General features: G+C 42.9%; 1 protein-coding gene across 1 annotated transcript in view; it reads left to right on the top strand.

Annotated features, from left to right (window-relative positions):
* Positions 1-23,419, top strand: part of LOC121855671 — an 81,501-nt gene that overhangs the window by 41,656 nt on the left and 16,426 nt on the right. The window contains 6 exon segments of the mRNA XM_042350742.1: positions 18,113-18,234; positions 18,790-18,934; positions 21,443-21,555; positions 22,070-22,185; positions 22,187-22,237; positions 22,788-22,843. Coding sequence (XP_042206676.1) covers positions 18,113-18,234; positions 18,790-18,934; positions 21,443-21,555; positions 22,070-22,185; positions 22,187-22,237; positions 22,788-22,843 — 603 coding nt within the window.

Here is a 23,419-nt window from a genome sequence, read left to right as displayed (position 1 = left end):
TTAAACTTGAGTAAAATCAGTACAGTGAAGCCTCAATATAACGGACTTCTCTCTCTCCATATAACGGACTTCTCTCTCCGTATAACGGACTTCTCTCTCTCCATATAACGAACTTCTCTCTCCATATAACGAACTTCTCTCTCCATATAGCGGAATTATCTCTCCATATAACGAACTTCTCTCTCCATATAACGAACTTCTCTCTCCATATAACGAACTTCTCTCTCCATATAACGAACTTCTCTCTCCACATAACGGACTTCTCTCTCCGTATAACGGACTTCTCTCTCCGTATAACGGACTTCTCTCTCCATATAACGGACTTCTCTCTCTATATAACGGACTTTTCTCCATATATCGGACTTCTCTCTTCGTGTAACGGACTTCTCTCTCCATATAACGGACTTCTCTCTTCGTATAATCCTTGAGATGGAGGATTTCACATTTATCTTGATATGGACGATAAAGTAAGTGTCCGTCTGGATGTTTGAGAGAGGCAGAAGTACAGTTTTATAAGGCTAGTCACCTCACCTCTGTCAATGACGGCTCAAGAGTGAGACTGATCCTTCACCTGTCCCTCACCTGTACCTGTGGAGATGAGAGAAGCGAGAGAAAGGGGAAGAGAGAAATAAATGATAATAAAAGATTGGGTTAGCAGGGAGATAACAATGACTAAAGGCGATATTTATTATAAAACTAAACAAATGAAAGATGAATTATTGATGTAAATTGAATAATATAAAGAAAAATATTATACCTGAAAGCCTCGGCGTGCAGAGGAGACAATATTTACATATCTTATAAGAAACAGATCATCTCCTCCACCTTGGTTTGCATATACGTGGCTTACGAATTTATCTTAATCACTCGTTCCCAAATATGCAAGAGAGAACTACACTAAGAGGGAGCAATTTATTCCTCAGCACGTATCCAAACACACACACAAGGTAGCCTGATGTTCTTGTAAAGGATTATACTCCCAGTGATGTTTCATTATTTGTATCGTGTATGAACGGCACTTGAGATGATAAATAGCAAATGATATACTTGTTTTCAGTACCATTGTTTCTGGCGTTCTTTGTAATGGTTGAGGGAATTCGCTAGTCATGGTGGCAGTGATGACCAGTGAAGTGTGTGTGTGTGCGTGTGTGTGTGCGTGTGTGTGTGTGTGTGTGTGTGTGTAGGTAAATCCTCACTCCTGGGAACTTGTACATGGGCGGTTAAGCTGGGGGAAGGATATGTCCTTGTCAAGGTAAAGAGCCTGGGAATGAGGTTAGGTTACAAAAACTCTTCCTACCGACACACAAACCGGAAACATGTGCTACTTATCTGTGTTGTGCTACTTACCTGTGTTGTGCTACTTACATGTGTTGTGCTACTTACCTGTGTTGTGCTACTTACCTGTGTTGTGCTACTTAAATGTGTCGTGCTACTTTCCTGTGTTGTATTCCTTACCTGTGTTGTATTCCTTACCTGTGTTGTGTTACTTACATGTGCTGTGTTACTTACCTGTGTTGTGCTACTTTCCTATACCTGAAACACCCTGGTATTTGTGACGGTTCCTTCTAGTTTAACAGGTAGATTATGTTCCGTAAACATTCATTAGGACCGGAAATAACCTGCAGTAATGTAGAGACACTGGATAACAATAATCAAAGGAACTTATATAGAGTTTGAGAATTAATATTTAACAATCACGTCGTCATAAACAAGACACAAATATCATCAGCATCAACATAACAACATAAGAATATAAGAATGGAGGAAACTACAGCCGCCCATTGACCCATACTGGGCAGTCCCGTTTACACCCAACCCCTATCGCTAGTATATCCATCCAACCTATGTTTGAAACTATCCAGTGTTTTCGAGTTAATGATGATGTTTGGTAACTTGTTCCACTCATCCACTACTCTATTTTCAAACCAATGTTTACCTATCTCGTGCCTAAATAAAAAATTTTCTAATTTAAAATCATTGCTATATTTTCTCTCCTGGTTGGATAGTTTGAGTACCTTTGTTATATCACCTTTGTTTAACCCTGACTTCCATTTAAACACGTCTATCATATCGCCCCTCACTCTACGTCTCTCGAGGGAGTGCAGATTAAGATGCTTTAACCTGTCTCTGTACTCAAGGTTCCTAATACCCGGGATTAGTCTTGTCATTCTCTCTGAATTCCTTCCATTCTGTTCAATTATGTGTTCACGAATTTTCAAAAATAATTTATGATTAGATCATCCCACGCTTGGGTTGGGTAAATATTACCCGGCAATACCTATGGTGTTACTTAAAATACAGTGATGCCTATCTAGGGAACAACACATAATAATGAACTCTATAATGCTGTGAAAAAAGGTGAAAAGACATGTAAACATAATAATAATAATAATAATAATAATAATAATAATAATAATAAATGATGATGATGGTTAGGTTAAGTATTATAATAAATCAGTTTTCATTTTATTCAAATATTATTTTACAGAAAATTTAATGATTTTGCTCAACGGCGATAATGAAAGTTACCAGGTTTCAGGATTTTCCTAGAACAATTAACACAGCGATGAGGTGATTCATAATCAACGTCCTAATGTTGCTGCCTTCTGGGTCTCACGTAGAGCGATGACCTGTAACCTTCGTCAAACTCCCTCCAACCTTCGTCAAACTCCCTCCTCCTGGGTTTTTTCCAGGGCGAGGAGTGGTTGCCCTCGTCAAACTCACTCCTCCTGGGTTTTTTCCAGAGCGAGGAGTGGTTGCCCTCGTCAAACTCCCTCCTCCTGGGTCTTTTCCAGGGCGAGGAGTGGTAGCCCTCGTCAAACTCCCTCCTCTTGGGTCTTTTCCAGGGAGAGGAGTGGTAGCCTTTGTCAAACTCCCTCCTCCTGGGTCTTTTCCAGGGCGAGGAGTGGTAGCCTTCGTCAAACTCTCTCGTCCTAGGCCTTTTCCAGGGCGAGGAGTTGTAGCCTTCAAACTCCCTCCTCCTGGGCCTCCAGGACGAGGAGTTGCACCCTTCGTCGTATCGTCTTTTATGGAAGGTATTCCTGAATCATTCAGGCTCCCGCCATTGTGTTGAGTTATACGTCTGTTCTTTCACTGGGCGCTCTAGATTATCTAGATCAAAACGCACTTGTTTTGGAACCTTTTCGGACCTCCCGGGAAGCTCCGTAGAGGTTTGGCTTCAACGTCGGGGTCGAATTTGGGCCCATCAGGATACTGGAGGTATTCGACGTTCAGGTACCGACGAGAATTTTTATAAAGTCCGCTTTCACCCACGGGTTCGCCATTGAGGCTGAAGGCTTCTTCTCTGTAAATTTTGTTCCAGTACCTAGCGATGGCTGTACCACGGTGTAGACCTGGTGGTCACGGGGCATGTAGAAATGAACCAGACCTCCGTAAGTACCAAAGAGAGATCGCATCTTCTGGTCGGTCACCTCTGGGGGAATATTTTTTTTATAAAATGACCATATTTGTCAAATTTGTGATAATCGTCCTGCTCTGTGGAGGGGAGGGGTTTTACTGTGCTGTAAGGGGTGGACTGGTTGTTGAAGGATTCACGCTCACTACACCCTGGAGAGTGTGTATCACAGACTGGATAAGTGACGGGAGTCCTGTTTTTCGTTTCCTCTGGCTGTGGCTTCACACCGTACTCGATCTGGATATTCTTAATATCGGCAAATTCCTGATTGGAAATTATTTTCAAAATTATAAATGACTATCCAACACGTACAAGTGTTCTAGTGAAATTGTGGTAGTGAACATGTGGTAGTGTTACAGTGAACATGTGGTAGTGTTACAGTGAACATGTGGTAGTGTTACAGTGAACATGTGGTAGTGTTATAGTGAACATGTGGTAGTGTTATAGTGAACATGTAGTAGTGTTATAGTGAACATGTGGTAGTGTTACAGTGAACATGTAGTATTCTAGTGAACATGTGATAGTGTTATAGTGAACATGTGATATTGTTACAGTGAACATATGGTAGTGTTATAGTGAGCATGTGGTAATGTTATAGTGAGCATGTGGTAATGTTATAGTGAACATGTAGTAGTGTTCTAGTGAACATGTGATAGTGTTACAGTGAACATGTAGTAGTGTTATAGTGAACATGTAATAGTGTTATAGTGAATATTGTTATGCTTTAAGTTATCAACTTGAATTCCGTTAAAGATGAATATAATAATGAAGGCACATATGACACACACACACAATAATGGCAACTCAGCACAACTTTGTCTTTAATATTTGTCATTTACAATTTAATATTACTTCTATACACGACAAGCAATGTTAATTAACCCGTCTGTGTTGCCTCCCAAACATTTTTTTTTATTCCTCACTGAGTTCTTCTTTCCTTCTTCATTACGCTTCTCTCCCCTGACAGCAACCTCAGACTCGGTTATTGCGGCACATCACTCAATTTCTCCTCTTGTCACGTCTCCTCACCCTAGGCGTCGCTACACCCACAAATGACCCCTGATAGTGGAGTTTATTAAAGTGTACAGGTGACAGGCAACAGTGGCTAGGGGTCAGAGGTGAAAGGTCAGTGTAGAGAAAGAGAGAGTGTGTGTGTGTGTGTGTGTGTGGCCCCCAAGGCTAAGGCAAGGACCTCCAGAGGCCACCCACGGGATAAGTAAACAAAGACTTGCATTACTAACACTCTCACTACGTCCTTCCCTCCCTCCCTCCCTCCCTCCCTCCCTCCTCTCCGCAAGTTCAGGTTGGCTTGGCTTGGGTTGGCTTGGCTTGGGTTGGGTTGGGTTAGGTTGGGTTAGATAAATGAAGAAAAAGACAAAACTGCTAATTGACAACGAGATGTTTATTGTCAATTCGTCAGGATCCTAAAGTGTTTGACTTGTCCGTCCGTCCGTCTCACCCGTCCGTCCGTCCGTCTCACCCGTCCGTCCGTCCGTCTCACCCGTCCGTCCGTCCGTCTCACCCGTTTGTCTCACCCGTCCGTAAACTCAGCACCAACAGTTTACCGTGAAAAATCCTGTCACTCTGGATAAATATTTCGTAGGCAGAGTAAACGTGAAGTCTTATATGACTCAAGTCAAATGATTATTTTTTTTTTACATTCCTCTTTGTTTTTATAGAATGTCCAGAGGGTTTATATATATATATTTTGCAAACTATATATTCTTATTAATCTTTCTTGCATGTATAACTTTTCATAGTATTAAAAAAAATATGAAAATAAACGAAAATAAAAACATGAAAGGATTAACACAAGGATGTGATGATAATTATTTGTTCAATACTAAAATCTGTTTCTCACTCTTGTTACCTGCACAAGACAAAAAGTTTCAGTATACATAACTTAATTTAAAAGAAAATAAAGAAGAATTAATATCAGAAAGCTAAATCACATTCTACAACATTCTTCCACTCAGAGAAACTCGGGTACAAAACCATCCAAAGGAATCCTCCCCAGAGGCTCTTTTTAATGGGTATTCGATGAGCCAGATGTTTGTACAGGGACCCGGCAGTGCCTCCCTGTGAAGATGACCAGTGATGCGATTTTCAGGTCATAACGCCTGACCTTTGACCTAAGACGTGCCTCTCCTCAGAACCTCTACGGCCTACGCTCACACCTCCACTTAACGGACATCAATCTAATGGGTATAGTCCGTTATATGGAGGGTTTTTATATTTAACAGACTCGATATAACAGACTGTACTCTCCCATATAGGGTATTACTGTAATGGTGGTTTCACATACAATGGACTTCGTTTTAACGGACTAACCTCTTGCATATAGTGCGTTAAATAGAGTTATCACTGTATAGAACAATCCCCCCCCCCCCACAAACACACACACACACACACACCAAGGCAGAGGAGGCACGTTCTATACACACACACACACACACACCACCACCACCCTGGCTGCTGCTCCCGCTATTGCTGCCACTCCTCCATTGTCCTGCAGCGGTCACTAAGGACGCTATCAGGAACTGTGACAAAAGAACTAGTAAGATTAACAAGAGTAAATAAAAGACCAACTAAAGCAAGTGAGGTTAGGTTAGGTTAGAGTTTAGTAATGAAGACTACGGGATACAGGGAAAAGTACATTTTTCTTCTATTTTACGCAATATATGTAAAAAAATAAAGAAGTCCTTTATATGGAAGTTTTATAATTGATTAAATCTTCATTGCATAATATTTATCCAATAACGTCATTCTTAGAGTACGAAGGTAGTATCAGTCCTTCAAGCCACACTCTTAGCCACACCCTTAGCCACATCATTTACTCAAACCACACCCTTAGCCACATCATTCCCTCAAACCACACCCTAACCCACATCACTCACTCAAACCACATCCTTACCCACATCACTTACTTAGACCACACCCTTAGCCACATCACTCACTCAAACTACACTCTTAGCCACATCATTCCCGCAAGCCACACCCTTAGCCACAGCATTACAAAAAATAACCCCAGCCTGTCTCTTGACGATCTCCTGTGCGCTCTAGATCTCCTATGCCCTTTAGATCTCCTATGCCCTCTAGATCTCCTATGCCCTCTAGATCTCCTATGCCCACCAGATCTCCTCTGCCCACCAGATCTCCTATGCCCTCTAGATCTCCTACGCCCTCTAGATCTCCTCTGCTCACCAGATCTCCTATGCCCTCTAGATCTCCTATGCCCTCTAGATCTCCTATGCCCACCAGATCTCCTATGCCCACCAGATCTCCTATGCCCGCCAGATCTCCTATGCCCTCTAGATCTCCTATGCCCTCTAGATCTCCTGTGCCCTCTAGATCTCCTATGCCCTCTCCTACCATCACCAGTACCACCAAGGGTCGAAGGTCAGCTGTTGCATCAAACATTTCGTCTTCCTTCCCTCCTTTTTCTCCTTCCCTCCTTCCCACCCTCCCCTCCCCTTCTTCCTCTCCCTCCTCTCCTCCCTCCCGCTTCCCCCCTCCCTTCTCACCTCTCCTTCCTTCCTCTCCCTTCCCTCCTCTCCCTTCCCTCCCTCCCTCCCCTCCTCTCATTTCATCACCATCGTCTGGATAAGTAATCTGGCATCAACACAAGCTATTGCCAACGATATCCTGCGTAAGATTATATAATGCTCTCCCCAAATGCTCCCAAATGATCCTAAAATGCTCCCAAATGATCGTAAATGATCTCAAATGCTCCCAATACATGTACTTAAGAAAAGATGGTTATTGCGTATACTCCATAATGATAAAAAAACACTGGAAAGGATTTGTTGTTTGTGGGAGTCACGAACTGTGCTTGAGGCGAGATCATAAATTATTGGTGATGGTTGTAAGAGAGGTAGCGGGGGCTCTCCGTGACCCAGGGGCCACCTCAGGCTACAGGTGTCCTCAGGCTACAGGGGACCTCAGGCTACAGGGGTCCTCAGGCTACAGGGGTCCTCAGGCTACAGGGGTCCTCAGGCTACAGGGGTCCTCAGACTACAGTGGTCCTCAGGAAACAGAGGCTATAGTGAACAAGTGACCCTTTGGCGACGACGATTTAAACCATTGTCGTCAAGGGGTCAATATGAATAATTTTTTGGTTGTATGAGTGTGACGGTCATGATGTGTGAGACGGTCATGGTGTGTGAGACGGTCATGGTGTGTAAGACGATCATGGTGTGTGAGACGGTCATGGTCATGGTGTGTGAGACGGTCATGGTGGTGATGGTCATGGTGTGAGACGGTCATGGTGTGTGAGACGGTCATGGTGGTGATGGTCATGGTGTGAGACGGTCATGGTGTGTAAGACGATCATGGTGGTGACGGTCATGGTGTGTGAGACGATCATGGTGGTGACGGTTATGATGGTGACGGTCATGGTGTGTGACGGTCATGGTGTGTGAGACGATCATGGTGGTGACGGTCATGGTGGTGACGGTCATGGTGGTGGTCATCAGGGATCAGTGTTCGTCTCGGTGGTTCAGTCGTTCATCTTCCTGAGTCAGATGAGACCATTAGTCACCAGCGGCCGTAGACGGGATAAAAATACTGACGGGTCGTTATTATAATAGTTGGGGTGTGACCGTATTGTACACACACACACACACACACACACACACACACACACACAGCATTACTAAAACATAAAATACGAACACGTAATGTCCATATTCACGTTTCCTGGTGGGTGTTCCGGTATATGACACTGGCTTCGGTTTCCAGCACTGGAGCTATTAGTCCGTATCAGTGTGTGTGTGTGTGTGTGTGAGTCCCGCGGACAAAAACACACACACATTATATCATATAGTAACACCTTCCCTCAGCTGTCCTCCCTCCCTCCTCCCTCTTCTTCCCTTCATCCTCCGCTTTCCTCCTTCCTTCTCCCTCTCACCTCTTCCCTCAGCTGTCCCCCCTCCTCTTTCCTCCCTCTTTCTCCATCCCTCCTCCCTCCATCCTCCACCATCCGCCAATAAACATAATAAGCCAATTATTACATCAGGAGCCAATTGGAGCTAATTACCCCCACTTCCATCTCTGTTTGGGAACTAGCGTGTATAACGAGCCATTAACAGGCGACAGTAGTAGTTCACGCCCACATGAGAGGTTCCATTCATTTTCTTCTCCACTAATTACCTCCATATATAACACTCCACTCACAGTAATTACCTAGAAGATAATTAAGAGCTGTTACCTAATTATCATTTCAGTCTCCTTTGGATTTGTTCTGTTAAGTGATGATTATAGGTATGTGTGTGTGTGTGTGTGTGTGTGTGTGTGATGTCAGGAAAGTTGTAAAGTTATATTACACTGTCGGAAACCATACAGGCGATAAATGGTGGTTGTTGTTGTGGTGGTGGTGGTGGTGGTGAAGTATGGGTCAATCTCTCTGTGCTTTACCGTTACTAGAGGTGATATAGGAGGGGAGGGGATTGAGGTGGGTTGAAGGAGGGGGTTGAGGTGGGTTGAAGGAGGGGGTTGAGGTGGGTTGAAGGAAGGGGTTGAGGGGAGGAGATTGAGAGGAGGGGGTTGAGGGGAGGGGGTTGAGGGGAGGGGGTTGAGGGGTGGTTTAGGGGGGCTAGTGTACATAAGAACATAAGAATGGAGGAAACTGCAGAGGCCTATTGGCCCATACTGGGCAGTCCCATTGACACCCAGCCCCTATTGCTCATATATCCATCCAACCTATGTTTGAAGCTATCCAGCGTATTCGAGTTAATAATGATATTTGGTAACTTGTTCCAGTCGTCCACTAATCTATTTCCAAACCAATGTTTACCTATTTCGCGCCTAAATCTAAATTTGTCAAATTTAAAACCATTGTTACGAGTTCGCTCCTGGTTGGAAAGTTTGAGTACCTTTGTTATATCACCTTTGTTTAGCCCTGACTTCCATTTATACACCTCGATGATGTCGCCCCTCACTCTACATCCCTCGAGGGAGTGCAAATCAAGATGCTTTAACCTGTCTCTGTACTCAAGGTTCCTAATGCCCGGGATTAGTCTTGTCATTCTCCTCTGAATGCTTTCCAAGGATTCTATATCCATTCTGTAGTACTGTGACCAGAATTGAACTGCGTAACCCAAGTGAGGTCTCACAATTGCAAGATATAGTTCTAAGATGACCACGCTAGTCTTGTAACTAACACTCCTTTGTATGAACCCAAGTACTTTATTAGCCTTGTTTCGAGCAAATACACATTGTTTATTTGGCTTAAGATTCCTACTTATCATTACTTCTAAATCTCTCTCGCAGTCGGATTTCTCAATAACATCGTTGTTCATTTGGTATCTGGTTTCCATGTTTACATCTCCTATACTGAGTACTTCACATTTGTCCACGTTGAATTTCATCTGCCATTTTTCAGACCATTCGAAAATTTTTCTTAGATCTTCCTGTAGTTTTGCGGAGTCCTCGTCAGATTTAATTACAGGCCCTATTTTAGTGTCATCAGCAAATTTACTTATGTTGCTGTCTACGCCGATATCTATGTCGTTTATGTATATAATAAATAATAATGGTCCAAGTACTGAGCTTTGCGGAACGCCACTAGTGACGTTGTTCCAATGGGATTTAGTGCTGTTAATGCTCACTCTTCGTTTTCTTTCCTGTAACCACGCCCTAATCCATTTTAGAATATCACCTTTAATGCCATGAGCCCTGATTGGTTACTTAATCTCCCCCTCCCCCAACAGCTGGCCAACCAAAGGTGACGTCCGCTCCACCAATACCTCCACCACCGTTATCTCTAGCACACTATTACTGGCCTCCTCTCCCTCCACTACCTCACTACCTCCCAAACACCCTCTTCCCCCTCGCTCCCTTCCCCCTCAACGGTAATTAGTGGTCGGTATTTAGTAATAGTCAATTGTCGACGGGCGAGACACGCAGTACATGGTGTCTCGTAGCTGGGGAGGAAATGGGGAGAAACTGGGTTAGAACTGGGGAGAAACAGAGGAGAACTGGAGAGAAACTGGGGAAGAAATGGTGAACAAATGGGGAAGAAGTAGGGAGGAGAGTTCATGATCTCATTCAATTATGGAAAGAAAAAGAAGAAGAAGAAATAATTACCGGAGAAAAAATGCAAGAAGAATAACCAGACGTAGACATAAGAGAAGACGAAGATAAATAAAAGGAATAGAGAGAAAATAACAGATAGAAACTGTATTAGTCAATGTAGATGGAAAAAAAAACACGAAAAATAATTGAGTAAAAGAGTGGGTCGTATACTGAGGTGATAGGAAGTGATAGAAGTGAATAATAAAAAAGGGAGAATGAGAAGTAAAAGCGATGATAGAAGAAGATAATTACTACGATAAAACAGAATCTTGCTGGAAGATGCTTCAGGGCGTTAGTTCAGGTGTTTATATGTTCAGGTGTTGACTGAGATGTTTAGGTGTTCAGGTGTTTAGGTGTTCAGGTGTTTAGGTGTTCTGGTGTTTAGGTGTTCAGACGTTTAGAAGTTCAGGTGTTCTAGGTTACTAATTAGTCTCAGGTGTTGAGAGCCGCCAGAGGAACACAGTCCAGAAAGCGACGTGTTCTTGACGCTATAAATAACCTTAAGGTATTAATTATTTTCTGAGGTCATGAGTGTTTGAGAGTGTCAGAGTAAGTGTGTCTGTGTGTATACTGTTAAGTGTGTATTCGAGAGTACAGTATATGTATACTAGTATGTGTCAGTGTGACAGTAAGGGTGTATCTATTGATGTATTCAGTAGTACAGTTTGTGTATCATTTAGAGTATGACTGTAATTATAATAATAATAATTAATAATAATAATTAACGGTTTATTGAAGGAGCATGGCAATCAGGAAGCTGAAAATATACAGTTACATAATTGGGGAATGGATCACTTGATTTACCAATAACATACAAGTAACATAAGTGATACAAATATGATATATAATAACTAGGTGGGGAGAAGGTCATACTATAGGGCATTTCAACATAGTGACATTGCAAAAAGGTAAGATTGACTGGGAATGAATACACTGGTTGATTACAAGTTATTGATAATTTTTACAATGGATGGGACTGGGCTCTTCTTATAGCGATCAGTTTGTGCTCGTATGGGCTGGATGCGGTTGTGGTGTCGAACACCAATACTCGGACGAGGGATCTCGGGTGGTAGTAGGAGCCGGTGTCGAGGATGGTGGAGTAGGAAGGGGAGAGAATAATCTTGCAGGCCCTCTTTTTTCACTTTTTATAGGTGTTTAAGTTGTGTGGCATTTAGGAAGGAAGACTAGGCAGGGGAGGCATAAGTAAGCTTGGGAAGTATGAATGTTGAGTAAACACTGAGGAGCTCGGGCGCAGGAACTCCGAGGGACTTGAGTCGGAGGATGAGGTGAAGACGGAAACTGGAGGATCTGACAACTTCACTGACGTGTGTTTTCCAATTTAGTTTGTTGTCTATGGTGACGCCGAGGAGCTTAGTGGAGTCTACAACCTGGAGTGTGTTGGGACCTAAAGTAATGGAAGGGGGTGGGACAACGTCGGAGGAGAGGTTGATGTGCATAACCATGGTCTTGGTTTGGTTGATGGTGATGTGGTTGTTGGTGGCCCGATTTTGGAGACTGTTCAATAAATCTTAGAGGGAGGTATAGTCGGGAGCAGAATTATTGACGCTGATCCCAATGGTGGAGTCGTCGACATATCCAGCGAGTAGAGGTTTATCTTAGGGCATCATTGATAAGCAAAAGGAAGCAGAGTATAGGTGTGTGTGTGTGTGTATCTGTATGTGTATGTATGTGTGTATCTGTGTGTGCATGTATGTGTGTATGTGTGTATCTGTATGTGTATGTATATGTGCATGTATGTATCTGCATGTGTGTGTGTGTGTGTGTGTGTGTGTATCTATATGTACATGTATATGTGTATCTGTGTGTATGTACGTGTGTATCTGTGTGTATGTACGTGTGTATCTGTGTGTGTGTGTGTGTGTGTGTGTGTGTGTGTGTATGTGTGTATAATAATAATAATTAACGGTTTATTGAAAAAGTTCTGCAGCCCGAAGGCTGAAATGAAAATATACATTGGACAAAAATGACTTATTACATACAAAGACATGGGGTGGGTGGGTCGTTTAACAAAAGCTTTCATTACTGAAAGGAGAAGGAACATGAATTGAACATACAAATTATTATAGTTTACAGTTGATGGCCGGGGCCTGGGCTGGTCATGGAGACACCAGGTGGTGTGGTGTTCACGTGGTGTAGTAACTCGTCCTCGGGTGTTGATATGAAGGACCTCTCGGGGTCATGGAGACATCGGGTGGTGCAGTGTTCACGTGGTGCAGTAACTCGTCCTTGGGTGTTGATATGAAGGACCTCACGTGGTCATGGGGACACCTGTGGTGTGGGTTGGTGTCACAGTACCTCTCTGCTCGGTGATGTTGTGTTATCTCGTAGTCAGGTGCATAGCCAGCCGGCCCTCTGTTGATCCCAGGGTGGACGGATTAGCACCTCCTGGTCAGAAAATGGTGGTTAGTTCCCAGGCGTGCTTATCTCACTGGTGGGTCACTGCTCTCACTGGTACTGTCTAGTGCTGAATTCACTGGCTTAAACACTGTTCAACACTGATCCCACTTCTTTCCGAAACGAAATTGTCACTCTTGATTATGTAGACATCCCGGTGGTGAGGATGGGTCGGGGAGACGGACTTGAGGAATGGACCGACATGGCCAAGGGGGCCCTCCGCTCAGCAGGAGCAGCATATGAATAGGTCTTGACCCTACGGTGGTCAAGGATGTAGTCTGTGTGTGTGTGTGTGAACATAAGAACATAAGAATGGAGGAAACTGCAGCGGGACTATTGGCCCATACTGGGCAGTCCCATTTACACCCAACCCCGATTGCTCATATATCCATCCAACCTATGTTTGAAGCTATCCAGCGTATTCGAGTTAATGATGATGTTTGGAAACTTGTTCCGTTCATCCACTAATCTATTTTAAAACCAATGTTTACCTATTTCGCGCCGAAATCTAAATTTGTCTAATTTAAAACCATTGTTACGAGTTCGCTCCTGGTTGGATAGTTTGAGTACCTTTGTTATATCACCTTTGTTTAGCCCTGACTTCCATTTATAAACCTCTATCATATCGCCCCTCACTCTACGTCTCTCGAGGGAGTGCAGATTAAGATGCTTTAACCTGTCTCTGTACTCAAGGTTCCTAATGCCCGGGATTAGTCTTGTCATTCTCCTCTAAATTCTTTCCAAGGATTCTATATCCATTCTGTAATGTGTGTGTGTATACCTCGCCCTCCTCCTACTCCATGGTTACATTGACTTACACGGCCTCAACATGACTCCCAACAGCTGCCAGGATTTATTAATACCTTTTGGCACGTAACATCTCCTTGAGGCGGCGCTATGTTTAAAGGTCATTTCAGTTACTGTGTTTTATGATTCCTCCTTTTCTTCTTCTGTTCTTCTGTTCTTCTCTTCCTCCTCTTCTTCTTCATTCTTCTTCTCTTCTTCTTCCTCCCCCTCTTCTTTTCCTCCTCCTCCTCCTCTTCTTTTCCTCCTCGTCTTCTTCCTCCTTCTCTTCTTCCTCCCTCTCCTCTGCCTCCTCTTCCTCCTACTCCCGGGTTCTTTATGTTGTACCTGGGGTCGTTAATTAAGTGTCCAGGTACATAGTGTGTCAGCATATGGCTCCTCTACTACACTACTACCTGAAGCTGTTGAGAACATTTCGTCCTCCTTCCGTCTCTCCTCTCCTTCCCACCCTCCCTTCCTTCCCTCCTTCACTCCCCCCCCCCCTCTCCTCCGTTTTAATTGTCATGGAAAAAGTTGGTTTGCTCACTGATATTTTAATCTCACCTCTCTCTCTCTCTCTCTCTCTCTCTCTCTCTCTCTCTCTCTCTCTCTCTCTCTCTCTCTCTCTCTCTCTCTCTCTCTCTCTCTCTCTCTCTCTCTCTCTCTCTCTCTCTCTCTCTCTCTCTCTCTCTCTCCCCGGTTAGGTGGGGGTTTCACATTCTAAAGGACTCTCGATATAACGGACTTTGCTCCGTAAATAGTCCGCTAAATAAAGGAGTTTCACTAGCCAGTGAGAAATATCGTAAAGGTGACTTCAATTACTCGAGATGAAGCCATGGGTGAATGGAGTGTCTCCCCTGACCCTCAGCTCCGTCCTCACCCTGCTGTTACTCGTGAGTGTAGTGAGTGTCTCCCCTGACCCTCAACTCCGTCTCACCCTGCTGACCTGTTGAGTGGCCAGTGAGTGTCTCCCTGACCCTCGCTCCGTCCTCACCTGCTGTTACTCACTTAACACTCCAACAAGTTTTACAAACACTGGGTAACGTTTTAGGATATACATATATATATATATATATATATATATATATTAGCTTGGAGAGCGACCAGCCCTTCGTTAAGCGCAATGTATGCGAAGGATAGTGAAGGAATTCAGTGTGGTATGGACGCCCTAAGGCACGTTTTGTTCTTTGTCTGCCTGCCTGCCTGTCTGCCTGCCTGTCTGCCTGCCTGCCTGCCTGCCTGTCTGCCTGCCTGCCCTCTCACTCACACGTGACAGTTATGAGACCAACATGGACCCAATAATTCATGTCACATTCTTCTCTCAAAGGGTCAAAGGGTTAAATCATTTTCGTCAAAGGGTTAAATCATCATCGTAAAAGGGTTAAACCATCGTCCTCATAGGGTTAATTCATTGTCAACACAGAGTTAAACTATCATAGCCAAAGGGTGTTTAAACTGTACCCGGGTGATCATGTTGTACCCGGGGCATTTTATATACTGTACCCAAGGGCGCACCTGACCTTTGCCCCAGCCTCGGGTCACAAGCGGGGTATAGAGGTGTGATAAAACTGGTGGGATCTTCGTTGCTCCACTCCTCGTCTACACCAGCCGGTCGACGTACTACACCAGCCCGTCGACGTACTACACCAGCCGGTCGACGTACTACACCAGCTGGTCGACGTATTACACCAGCCGGTCGACGTGCTACACCAGCCGGTCGACGTACTACACCAGCCCGTCGACGTACTACACCAGCCGGTCGACGTACTACACCAGCTGGTCGACGTATTACACCAGCCGGTCGACGTGCTACACCAGCCAGTCGACGTACTACACCGCTTTACCAATAAATAAATCACCTTAAATTCGAGTGTGTGTGTGGGTGAATGTGGTGCATCCGCAGGCATGATTGATCAGCGGTTATGACTTCCAACTTGGACACGACTGTACCCTACTAATCTAATATTCTTTCGTGGTTTTCGAATAGGTGGACGAAGGGCACAATTATGATGTGGTATATCTCGACTTTAGCAAAGCCTTCGACAGAGTCCCCCACAAAAGACTAATTAGAAAGGTAGAAGCTCATGGCATCAAAGGTAACACCCTTAAATGGATTAGGGCGTGGTTACAAGACAGGAAACAGCGAGTGAACATTAACGGCACTAAATCCCATTGGAGCAAAGTCACTAGTGGAGTTCCCCAAGGCTCAGTACTTGGACCATTATGATTTATTATATACGTAAACGACATAGATATCGGCATAGACAACAACATAAGTAAATTTGCTGATGACACTAAAATAGGACGTATTATTACATTTGACGAGGACTCCGCAAAGGAAGATCTAAAAAAATTCACCGAATGGTCTGAAAATGGCGGATTATTCAACGTCGACAAATGTAAAGAGGTACTCAGTATAGGAGATGTAAACGAAACCGAATGCCAGATGATTTTAACGATGCCATAGAGAAATCCGACTGCGAGAGAGATTTAGGAGTAATGATAATTAGGAACCTTAAGCCAAGTAAACAATGTGTTTTTGCTCGTAACAAGGCTAATAAAGTACTTGGGTACATACAATGGAGTGTTAGTTACAAGACTAGCGAGGTCATCCTAAAACTGTATCTTGCTCTTGTGAGACCACACCTGGATTACACAGTTCAGTTCTGGTCACCGTATTACAGAATGGATATAGAATCCCAGAATGATTCAGAGGAGAATGACAAAGACTAATCGGGCATTGGAACCTTGGTAGAGACAGGTTAAAAGCATCTTAATTTGCACTCCCTTGAGAGACGTAGAGCGAGGGGCGACCACAGGAATTGTATAAGTGGAAGGCAGGGCTAAATACAAAGGGGACATTACAAGGTACTCAAGTGTAACCAGGGCGAACTCGTAACAATGATTTAAATTAGACAAATTTAGATTTAGGTAGTAAGAAATAGGTAAACACTGGTTTGGAAACAGAGTTGTGGATGAATGGAACAAGTTACCAAATATCATCATTAACTCGAATACGCTGAATTGCTTCAAACATAGGTTGAATGCTCATATGAGCAATAGGGGTTGGGTGTAAACGGGACTGCCCAGTATGGGCCAATAGGCCTGCTGCAGTTTCCTCCATTCTTATGTTCTTATTTTCTTATATGCGTGGGTGGTTGGATGTGGGTATATGCGTGGGTGGTTGGATGTGGGTATATGCGTGGGTGGCTCGCTGTGGGTATGTGTGTGGGTGGTTGGACGTGGATGGGTGTGTGTGGGATGCTGGATGTGGGTGTGTGTGTGTAGGGGTGGATGTGTGTGGGCGTGGGTGGATGTGGATGTATGTGTGTGTGTATATGTGCGTATGTTGGGGTGTGTATGTGTGTGTGTATATGTGTGTATGTGGGGTGTATGTGTGTGTGTGTGTGTGGATGTGTGTGTGTGTGTAGAGGTCAACTAGTTCTGCTTAGTTCACGTCCTGTATAGGTTGTGTCTAGAAGCAGAAGTCTTGTAGTAATAAAGTATAGTGTGTCAATTCCCTGGGAGCGGCGGGACTGTGAAGCACATCCTCGCTCGGTCGGGTCTCGAAAAACACACCCTCTCGCACCCGCAAACAGCTCCAAGTTCACCTTCAATGCAAAATTTTAACGATCATTTAAAACAAACCCGATAAATCCACTCGGAAACCCATAGTTAGTGAGTAATTAGCATTGAATTCTTCCAAGCTTCATCTCGACCACAAATTACCCCTCAATAACCTAACCTAACCTAACCTTTTAACGTACAGTTCATAAAAGCCAATGTGAAGTTAGGAGAGTTGTAGAGACGGTGAGGAGGGGTCGTGAAGGTGAGAGAGAACAAAGCGAGGTGCAGCCGTGCTTCTCCCCGCACCTCCCGGCTGTTGCTACCACACACTCAAACACACGTACTGATGTCTAAGTTTCTTATTTTTCATCTCTTGATCCGTGTTATTGACCGTGTTATTGTCCGCGTGTGTGTGTGTGTGTGTGTGTGTGTGTGTGCGCTTGTTGACACGGTTGAGAGAGAGAGAGAAAGAGGTTACATGCTTGTCACACACACACACACACACACTGTGCTCGATTGTGAGTGTGTCAGTTGACCAGAACATAATGGCTCTGCTGTAATGTGTGTGTCACTTTCTGGAGAGACATTAGAGACCTTGCTAGTGTTGTTATTTTGTTCTTACTATTTAACAAATAATTATACAGGTACAGATAAAAAAATACTGGTATTGTACATTGGTTTCAGAATGTTGTATGTTATAGTACAGTCTACGAGGTTGTTATACATATAATTTATATTACATAAACACAATACGTGATAAACATTCACTGTATAACATTACGGGATAAATCATTAACCCAGCTTGTCTCCTCTTCCTCCTCCTCGCCTGGCTGCTGTGTGTTGACGGGTACATAACAGACAAGGTGTGCAAGCGACCATGGACCTTTGAGCGAGTCCCTAACATGTTGATAAAGGATTTGGACGACGCACTGATCTTCACCTCTACGAAAGAAGCTTGTCTGGCGGCATGTCTAAATGAGGTGAGTTTTCATGTCTAAATGGGGTGAGATTCATGTCTAAATGGAGTGATGTGTGATGTCTCAGATTCATTTGAGTTTCAGGGATCATGGTAGCTGGTGTTAGATTTATTAAACCTCTTAAGAATATCTAAACACAGATCTCACAAGGCTTCTTTCCCTGTCTAAGTCTACCTGATTCATGCTAAATTAACCAGTCTACCGTATCTCTACAGCTACAGTCAACTACTAAAATCCATTCGCCTCTCCTCCTAAACCACTAACCCCCACGAGAGATTTACACTCATGAACCCGAAGCAGTAGACTGATACATTATTCTGTCTATAAATGCTTCGGATTCATGAGTTTGAATCTCTCGGCAATTCGTCGTTCAGTTGAAGAAGCAGAACGGACACAGCAGTTGACACTAACTCTCAAAGATCTAGTGTTGATAGAATTAAAACTATGGTCTCATCTGACCCTAATGGCGTCTTTCCCTACCCTCCTCACCTGCCTATTGACCCCAGTACCCTAATATCTTCATCATACTGATCCTTTCGCCCCACTCAACCAACACAGGATAAGTTCAAGTGCCGGAGTGTGGAGTACAACTACGTGAACCTGCAGTGTCACCTGAGTCAACACGACAGACGTTCAGCTGGGATCAACATTCAGTTAATACCAACCAATGGCGTGGACTACTTCGAGAACCTGTGCCTCTTGTGTGAGTACCCATAAAGGGACATCTTGTTTATATGGTATTCTACTTTAGAGACTCATACACTGAAACCTTCATATAACGGACTTTGTTTCTCTATAATCCGTTAAATGGGGAGTTTTCTCATCCAACCGACCCTAATATAACGGACTTTCACATCTGACAGACCCTTGATATACCGGACTTTCCTCTCATATAGTTGGTTAAATAGAGGTTTTACTGCATGTCCTTTATTGTGTGAGTTTTATATTGTTGAATGTCGATATTTTGTTCTCCTGTTTCCTTCACTTAATTTACTTTTCTGATCCTTGTTGCGTTGGTCATTGAATGTAATTTAAGGTCATTGGAGGTCATTTAAGGTCACTGGAGGTCATTGAAAGTCATTTAAGTCCACTGAAGGTCATTTAAGGTCATTTACGTGAAATAGTTTATACTGTTGAAGATTATTTTCCTCGTTCGTATTCTTATTTAACCTTCATTTAACCTTATTTATTTATAATCTATCATGAAGGATTATCAATCAGTCCCTTATTTAACTCACCAGCTTATTTAACCGTATTAAACTTCTCGACCAAATTTAACCTTATTTATCCATAATAATCCTGAAAAGTTTTGACTCAGTATTGCGTCTTTTATCTGGTATCAACAAGGGTGGCTGTGTTAATACTCTCTACTGGCATAAAACTGAAATAAAAATTGAGAGGTGAAAGAACTTTGTATGTAATTTCATTGACTATAAACAGTTTTATTGGTTTATTAATATTTTCCTTAAAACTTAATTAAAAACTAAAAATCTTGATGTGAATTTCTTCAATAATAGTTTACATGGTCAATTATGTTCAGAGAGAAACGGAATTATAATGCTCAAATTTCGACGTAATTGACCTAGTCTATTACAGTATAAGTGTGTGACAATTGCTTTTCTAAAGTCTGTATATATGAGAGTCAATTAATATATTATACAGCAGTGATATAGTGCGTTGATATAGTAACTTTTTTCACGAAAGTTTATTATGTAAAGTCATATTTAGGTGGATAGTTTGTGATTAAGATAGCGAGACTAGAGGGGGCCCAGAAAACGACCCCAGAGGATGATTTTAGAGAACGACCCCAGAGAACACCCCAGAGAATGACCTCAGAGTACGGCCCCCAGAGAACGACCCCAAGTGAACGACTCCTAGTGAACGACCCCTCTAGTTCTCTAATTCGATCTAATATTAATTTTTATTGTGAACTATGAATTACCTTTTTTTCTGCTCTGGGGTTTATTTTAGCGCTGTTGTCTGATATTGTTTTTCATTTTGTTCTTCCTTAATTGGTCTCTAGATGTATCCGCTGAGTCGACTATTGGAGACTAGGAGGTTCAAAGTGTCATTATTTTGGTCACAAACTACGGTACAGCCAGTTAATTAAAAGGGATCATTACATCGATCATGTCAGGTATTTATAAATCAAAAAAGGATACTAAGAACATTGTCTTCCTGCCACGTTCAACTCCCCTTAAAGAACAACATTAGTAACTCTTCCCCTCACGTCGACAAGCTTCCAAATGGTTGTTTTGTTTTGTTTTTCGGTGTTTCCAGTTGATAATTGTGTGCGTGAGGTGGCCGCCCAGGGGAGAGAGCTTGAAGGGCGAAGGGAAGTACTCGGGCGGAGGCGAAACAAAACCGTGATGCGCACCACCTCTTCCACCTCCGCCGCTCCAGTCACCTGTATAACGGGCCAACAGTAATGTAAACTGGATGTTGGCATAGAAAATGGAACGAGGGGTTGGCTACGGAACACGACACGCCCTGATGAGAGACTAGATTCCCTTAATTAGGTTAATGATAGTACTTCCAGAGTCACGGATGTTTGGTTCCATGTTCAATTCTAATTCTGAATGACGTATCTTTTGTGACTCCTCGCGTGGCACCAAGACCATGTTTGGTGTCTTGCTATAGCGGTAAGGTCTAGTGAACTCCTCCCTTCATATTAATGATAACGACCTGTAAGGAGAAGATCAGGGTTCTCCATAACGGATCATCTCCATGACGTATCCTTCTCCATAACGGATCCTCTTCATAACGGATCCTCTCCATAACGGATCCTCAACAAAATGGTCTCGTCTCTGGGTCAGAAAATTGTCACTCTCTTCAGAACATAACTTTCTCTTATTACAACTCATTCATATCAAGAAGAAGCTCGACTCTACCCCATATCTACCCCATTAATGGTTAACCTCACCCCATATTCCAATTATGGAGAAATTTATCACTTCAGAATACTATTATCTTCAAGACATCACCCAGCCTCTCCTCTTCCCACGTCCTTATGTAATTCTTATCATTTGATTTAGTGATTAATCCCCCTCTCAATCCCTTATACACGCATCAGTCTTTTCTGCCTTTATGTCATGTCCCTCTCTAATGAATGATTAATAGAGGTATATCAGTCAGAACCCATTCCTCGTGTCAGTGTATCTGTCAAAAGGTTACATCTCATTGGTCTATTCTCTGATTGTTTCTTCTGCAGCTGTGGATTCCTGTCACGACGAGAGAGACTATGAGGAGCCACAACTGGGAGTACCTAATGAGCGGATCTCACAGTACGTCGATATGCATTACTACGTGGACAAGGAACTGATGGTGAGTACTGTTGCTTCCTTTCCTTCCGCCCGTCCTCCTTTTTTTTCTTCCTTCCTTCCCTTCCACTCTTTTTTCTCCCCTTCTCCTCCCCTCCCTTCTCTCTCTCTCCCCTCCTCCCATACTTCTTCCCCTCTCTCTTCATTCTCACCTCCTTCCTATCTCCCTCCGTCCGTCTGCTCTCTCTCTCTCTCTCTCTCTACCTTTTAGTATAGGTTCCAATCCAAATCGTAAGGTCAGATAAGATTGGAACTATGTCAAGACTGGAGCCATGAGATTCACTATGATTGGAACCTTTTTAATACAGGTTCCAATCCCAATGGCAAGCTCACATAAGGTTTGAACCCATCATGTCTGCAGGGAGTCTATGAGATTCATTATGATTGGAACCTTTTTAATATAGGTTCCAATCCTTGTCATAAAGACAGATAAGATTGGAATCTATCAAGAGTGTGGAGTCCGTGTGGGCCAGTCAATACAGTTACCCACCTTCTCTATAACAACTCCTCGCTTCCAGGCTAATAGTGTGGCGGCCTGCAAGAGAGCCTGCGAGATCGAGAATGAGTTCCTGTGCCGGTCATTCCTGTACAAGGGCCCTCCTACAGGTAACTCCTACAACTGTCAGCTCTTCCACTGACCACTACACGCTCCCAGACGGCCCCTCCACCTTCCTCTCCACAGACAGGTGAGGGAGAGGAATATAGCGAAGAAAAATGAACACTCGATGAACTCCTATCTATTGTTGTGTGTTTATGTCGATTTTAGTAGTGTGATTGTTGTTCTGCCATGCTAGTGTCTGTGTTAGTTCCAGGTTGTAATGTCATTTGATTTTGTATGATTCTTCCTTCATCTATTATTCATTACACGTGTTCGTAATATATTATTGCAAATTTATTAAAGATATTTGTGTCATAATAAGTTAAAGACAAGTATGTATGAGGCTTGAGAGTAATGTTGAAAATAACTATCATTATTGTAAACTGTAAATAGGAAATCAAAGTATAATTATTAGTCTTGTCTGAGAAAAGTGATTGGTAATAGAATTTATTATCAATCTTCAATATGTTCAAGGACTTCGATCTGTTTAAGTGAATAATATAAAAGAAAGTTTAATACCTTCATGTTAGAAAATTTGTGATTATTTTGATTTTTTGGGAGAATAGAATTTATTTTTGAGGGTTGGTTATCCCGGAGGTCCTATGAACGCCTCCCTAATTTGATGTTGTCACCACAAGGCCTCTGCTTGATGATGGTCAGCGTACAGGCAGCTACTATGAGAACGTCTGCAAGGGTAAGTACAGTACAACATAACACCTACCATCTCCCTTCCTCCCTCCCTAAACTCCGCCACGACACATCACTCTGGGGAGGAGGAGGGACGCGGAAGATACGCTCAGACGTGCATGAGAGACGAGATCACTGCATGGAAAAATCACCCCAAAACCATTATTAATTATGCTTTGTAGTTATATTAGTATCACTGAATAATTATAGTTTAATATATATCAGATATGCTTTATAACATTGCTAGTAATGCTGTTTGTATATTATTGTTTTTGTTTTGCTTGTTATTGTAAATTGTACAAACGTATTTAGGCACTGTATACAACTTGGCTTATTTAACCATTGCACAAGCTGTAGTTTTAGCTAGACTCACGTAAGATGCTTTCCTATGTATCTAAATATTTAATTATAATGCTTACATTATTTAATTCCTGTATCTCATTAACATAATGCCTTATTTAACCATTAGCACAATACAATATAAATAATTACCTTTAAAGACAGATCAACCAAGTGGGTATGACCTCACTAACACACCTGCACATCCCACCTCCAGCAGTACACCTCACACACCTGACTGACA

Source organism: Homarus americanus, unplaced genomic scaffold, assembly GCF_018991925.1.
Source record: "Homarus americanus isolate GMGI-L3 unplaced genomic scaffold, GMGI_Hamer_2.0 scaffold416, whole genome shotgun sequence".
NCBI lineage: Eukaryota > Metazoa > Arthropoda > Malacostraca > Decapoda > Nephropidae > Homarus > Homarus americanus.
Note: the sequence above shows the minus strand (reverse complement) of the source record. Positions and strands in the feature narration are given on the sequence as shown.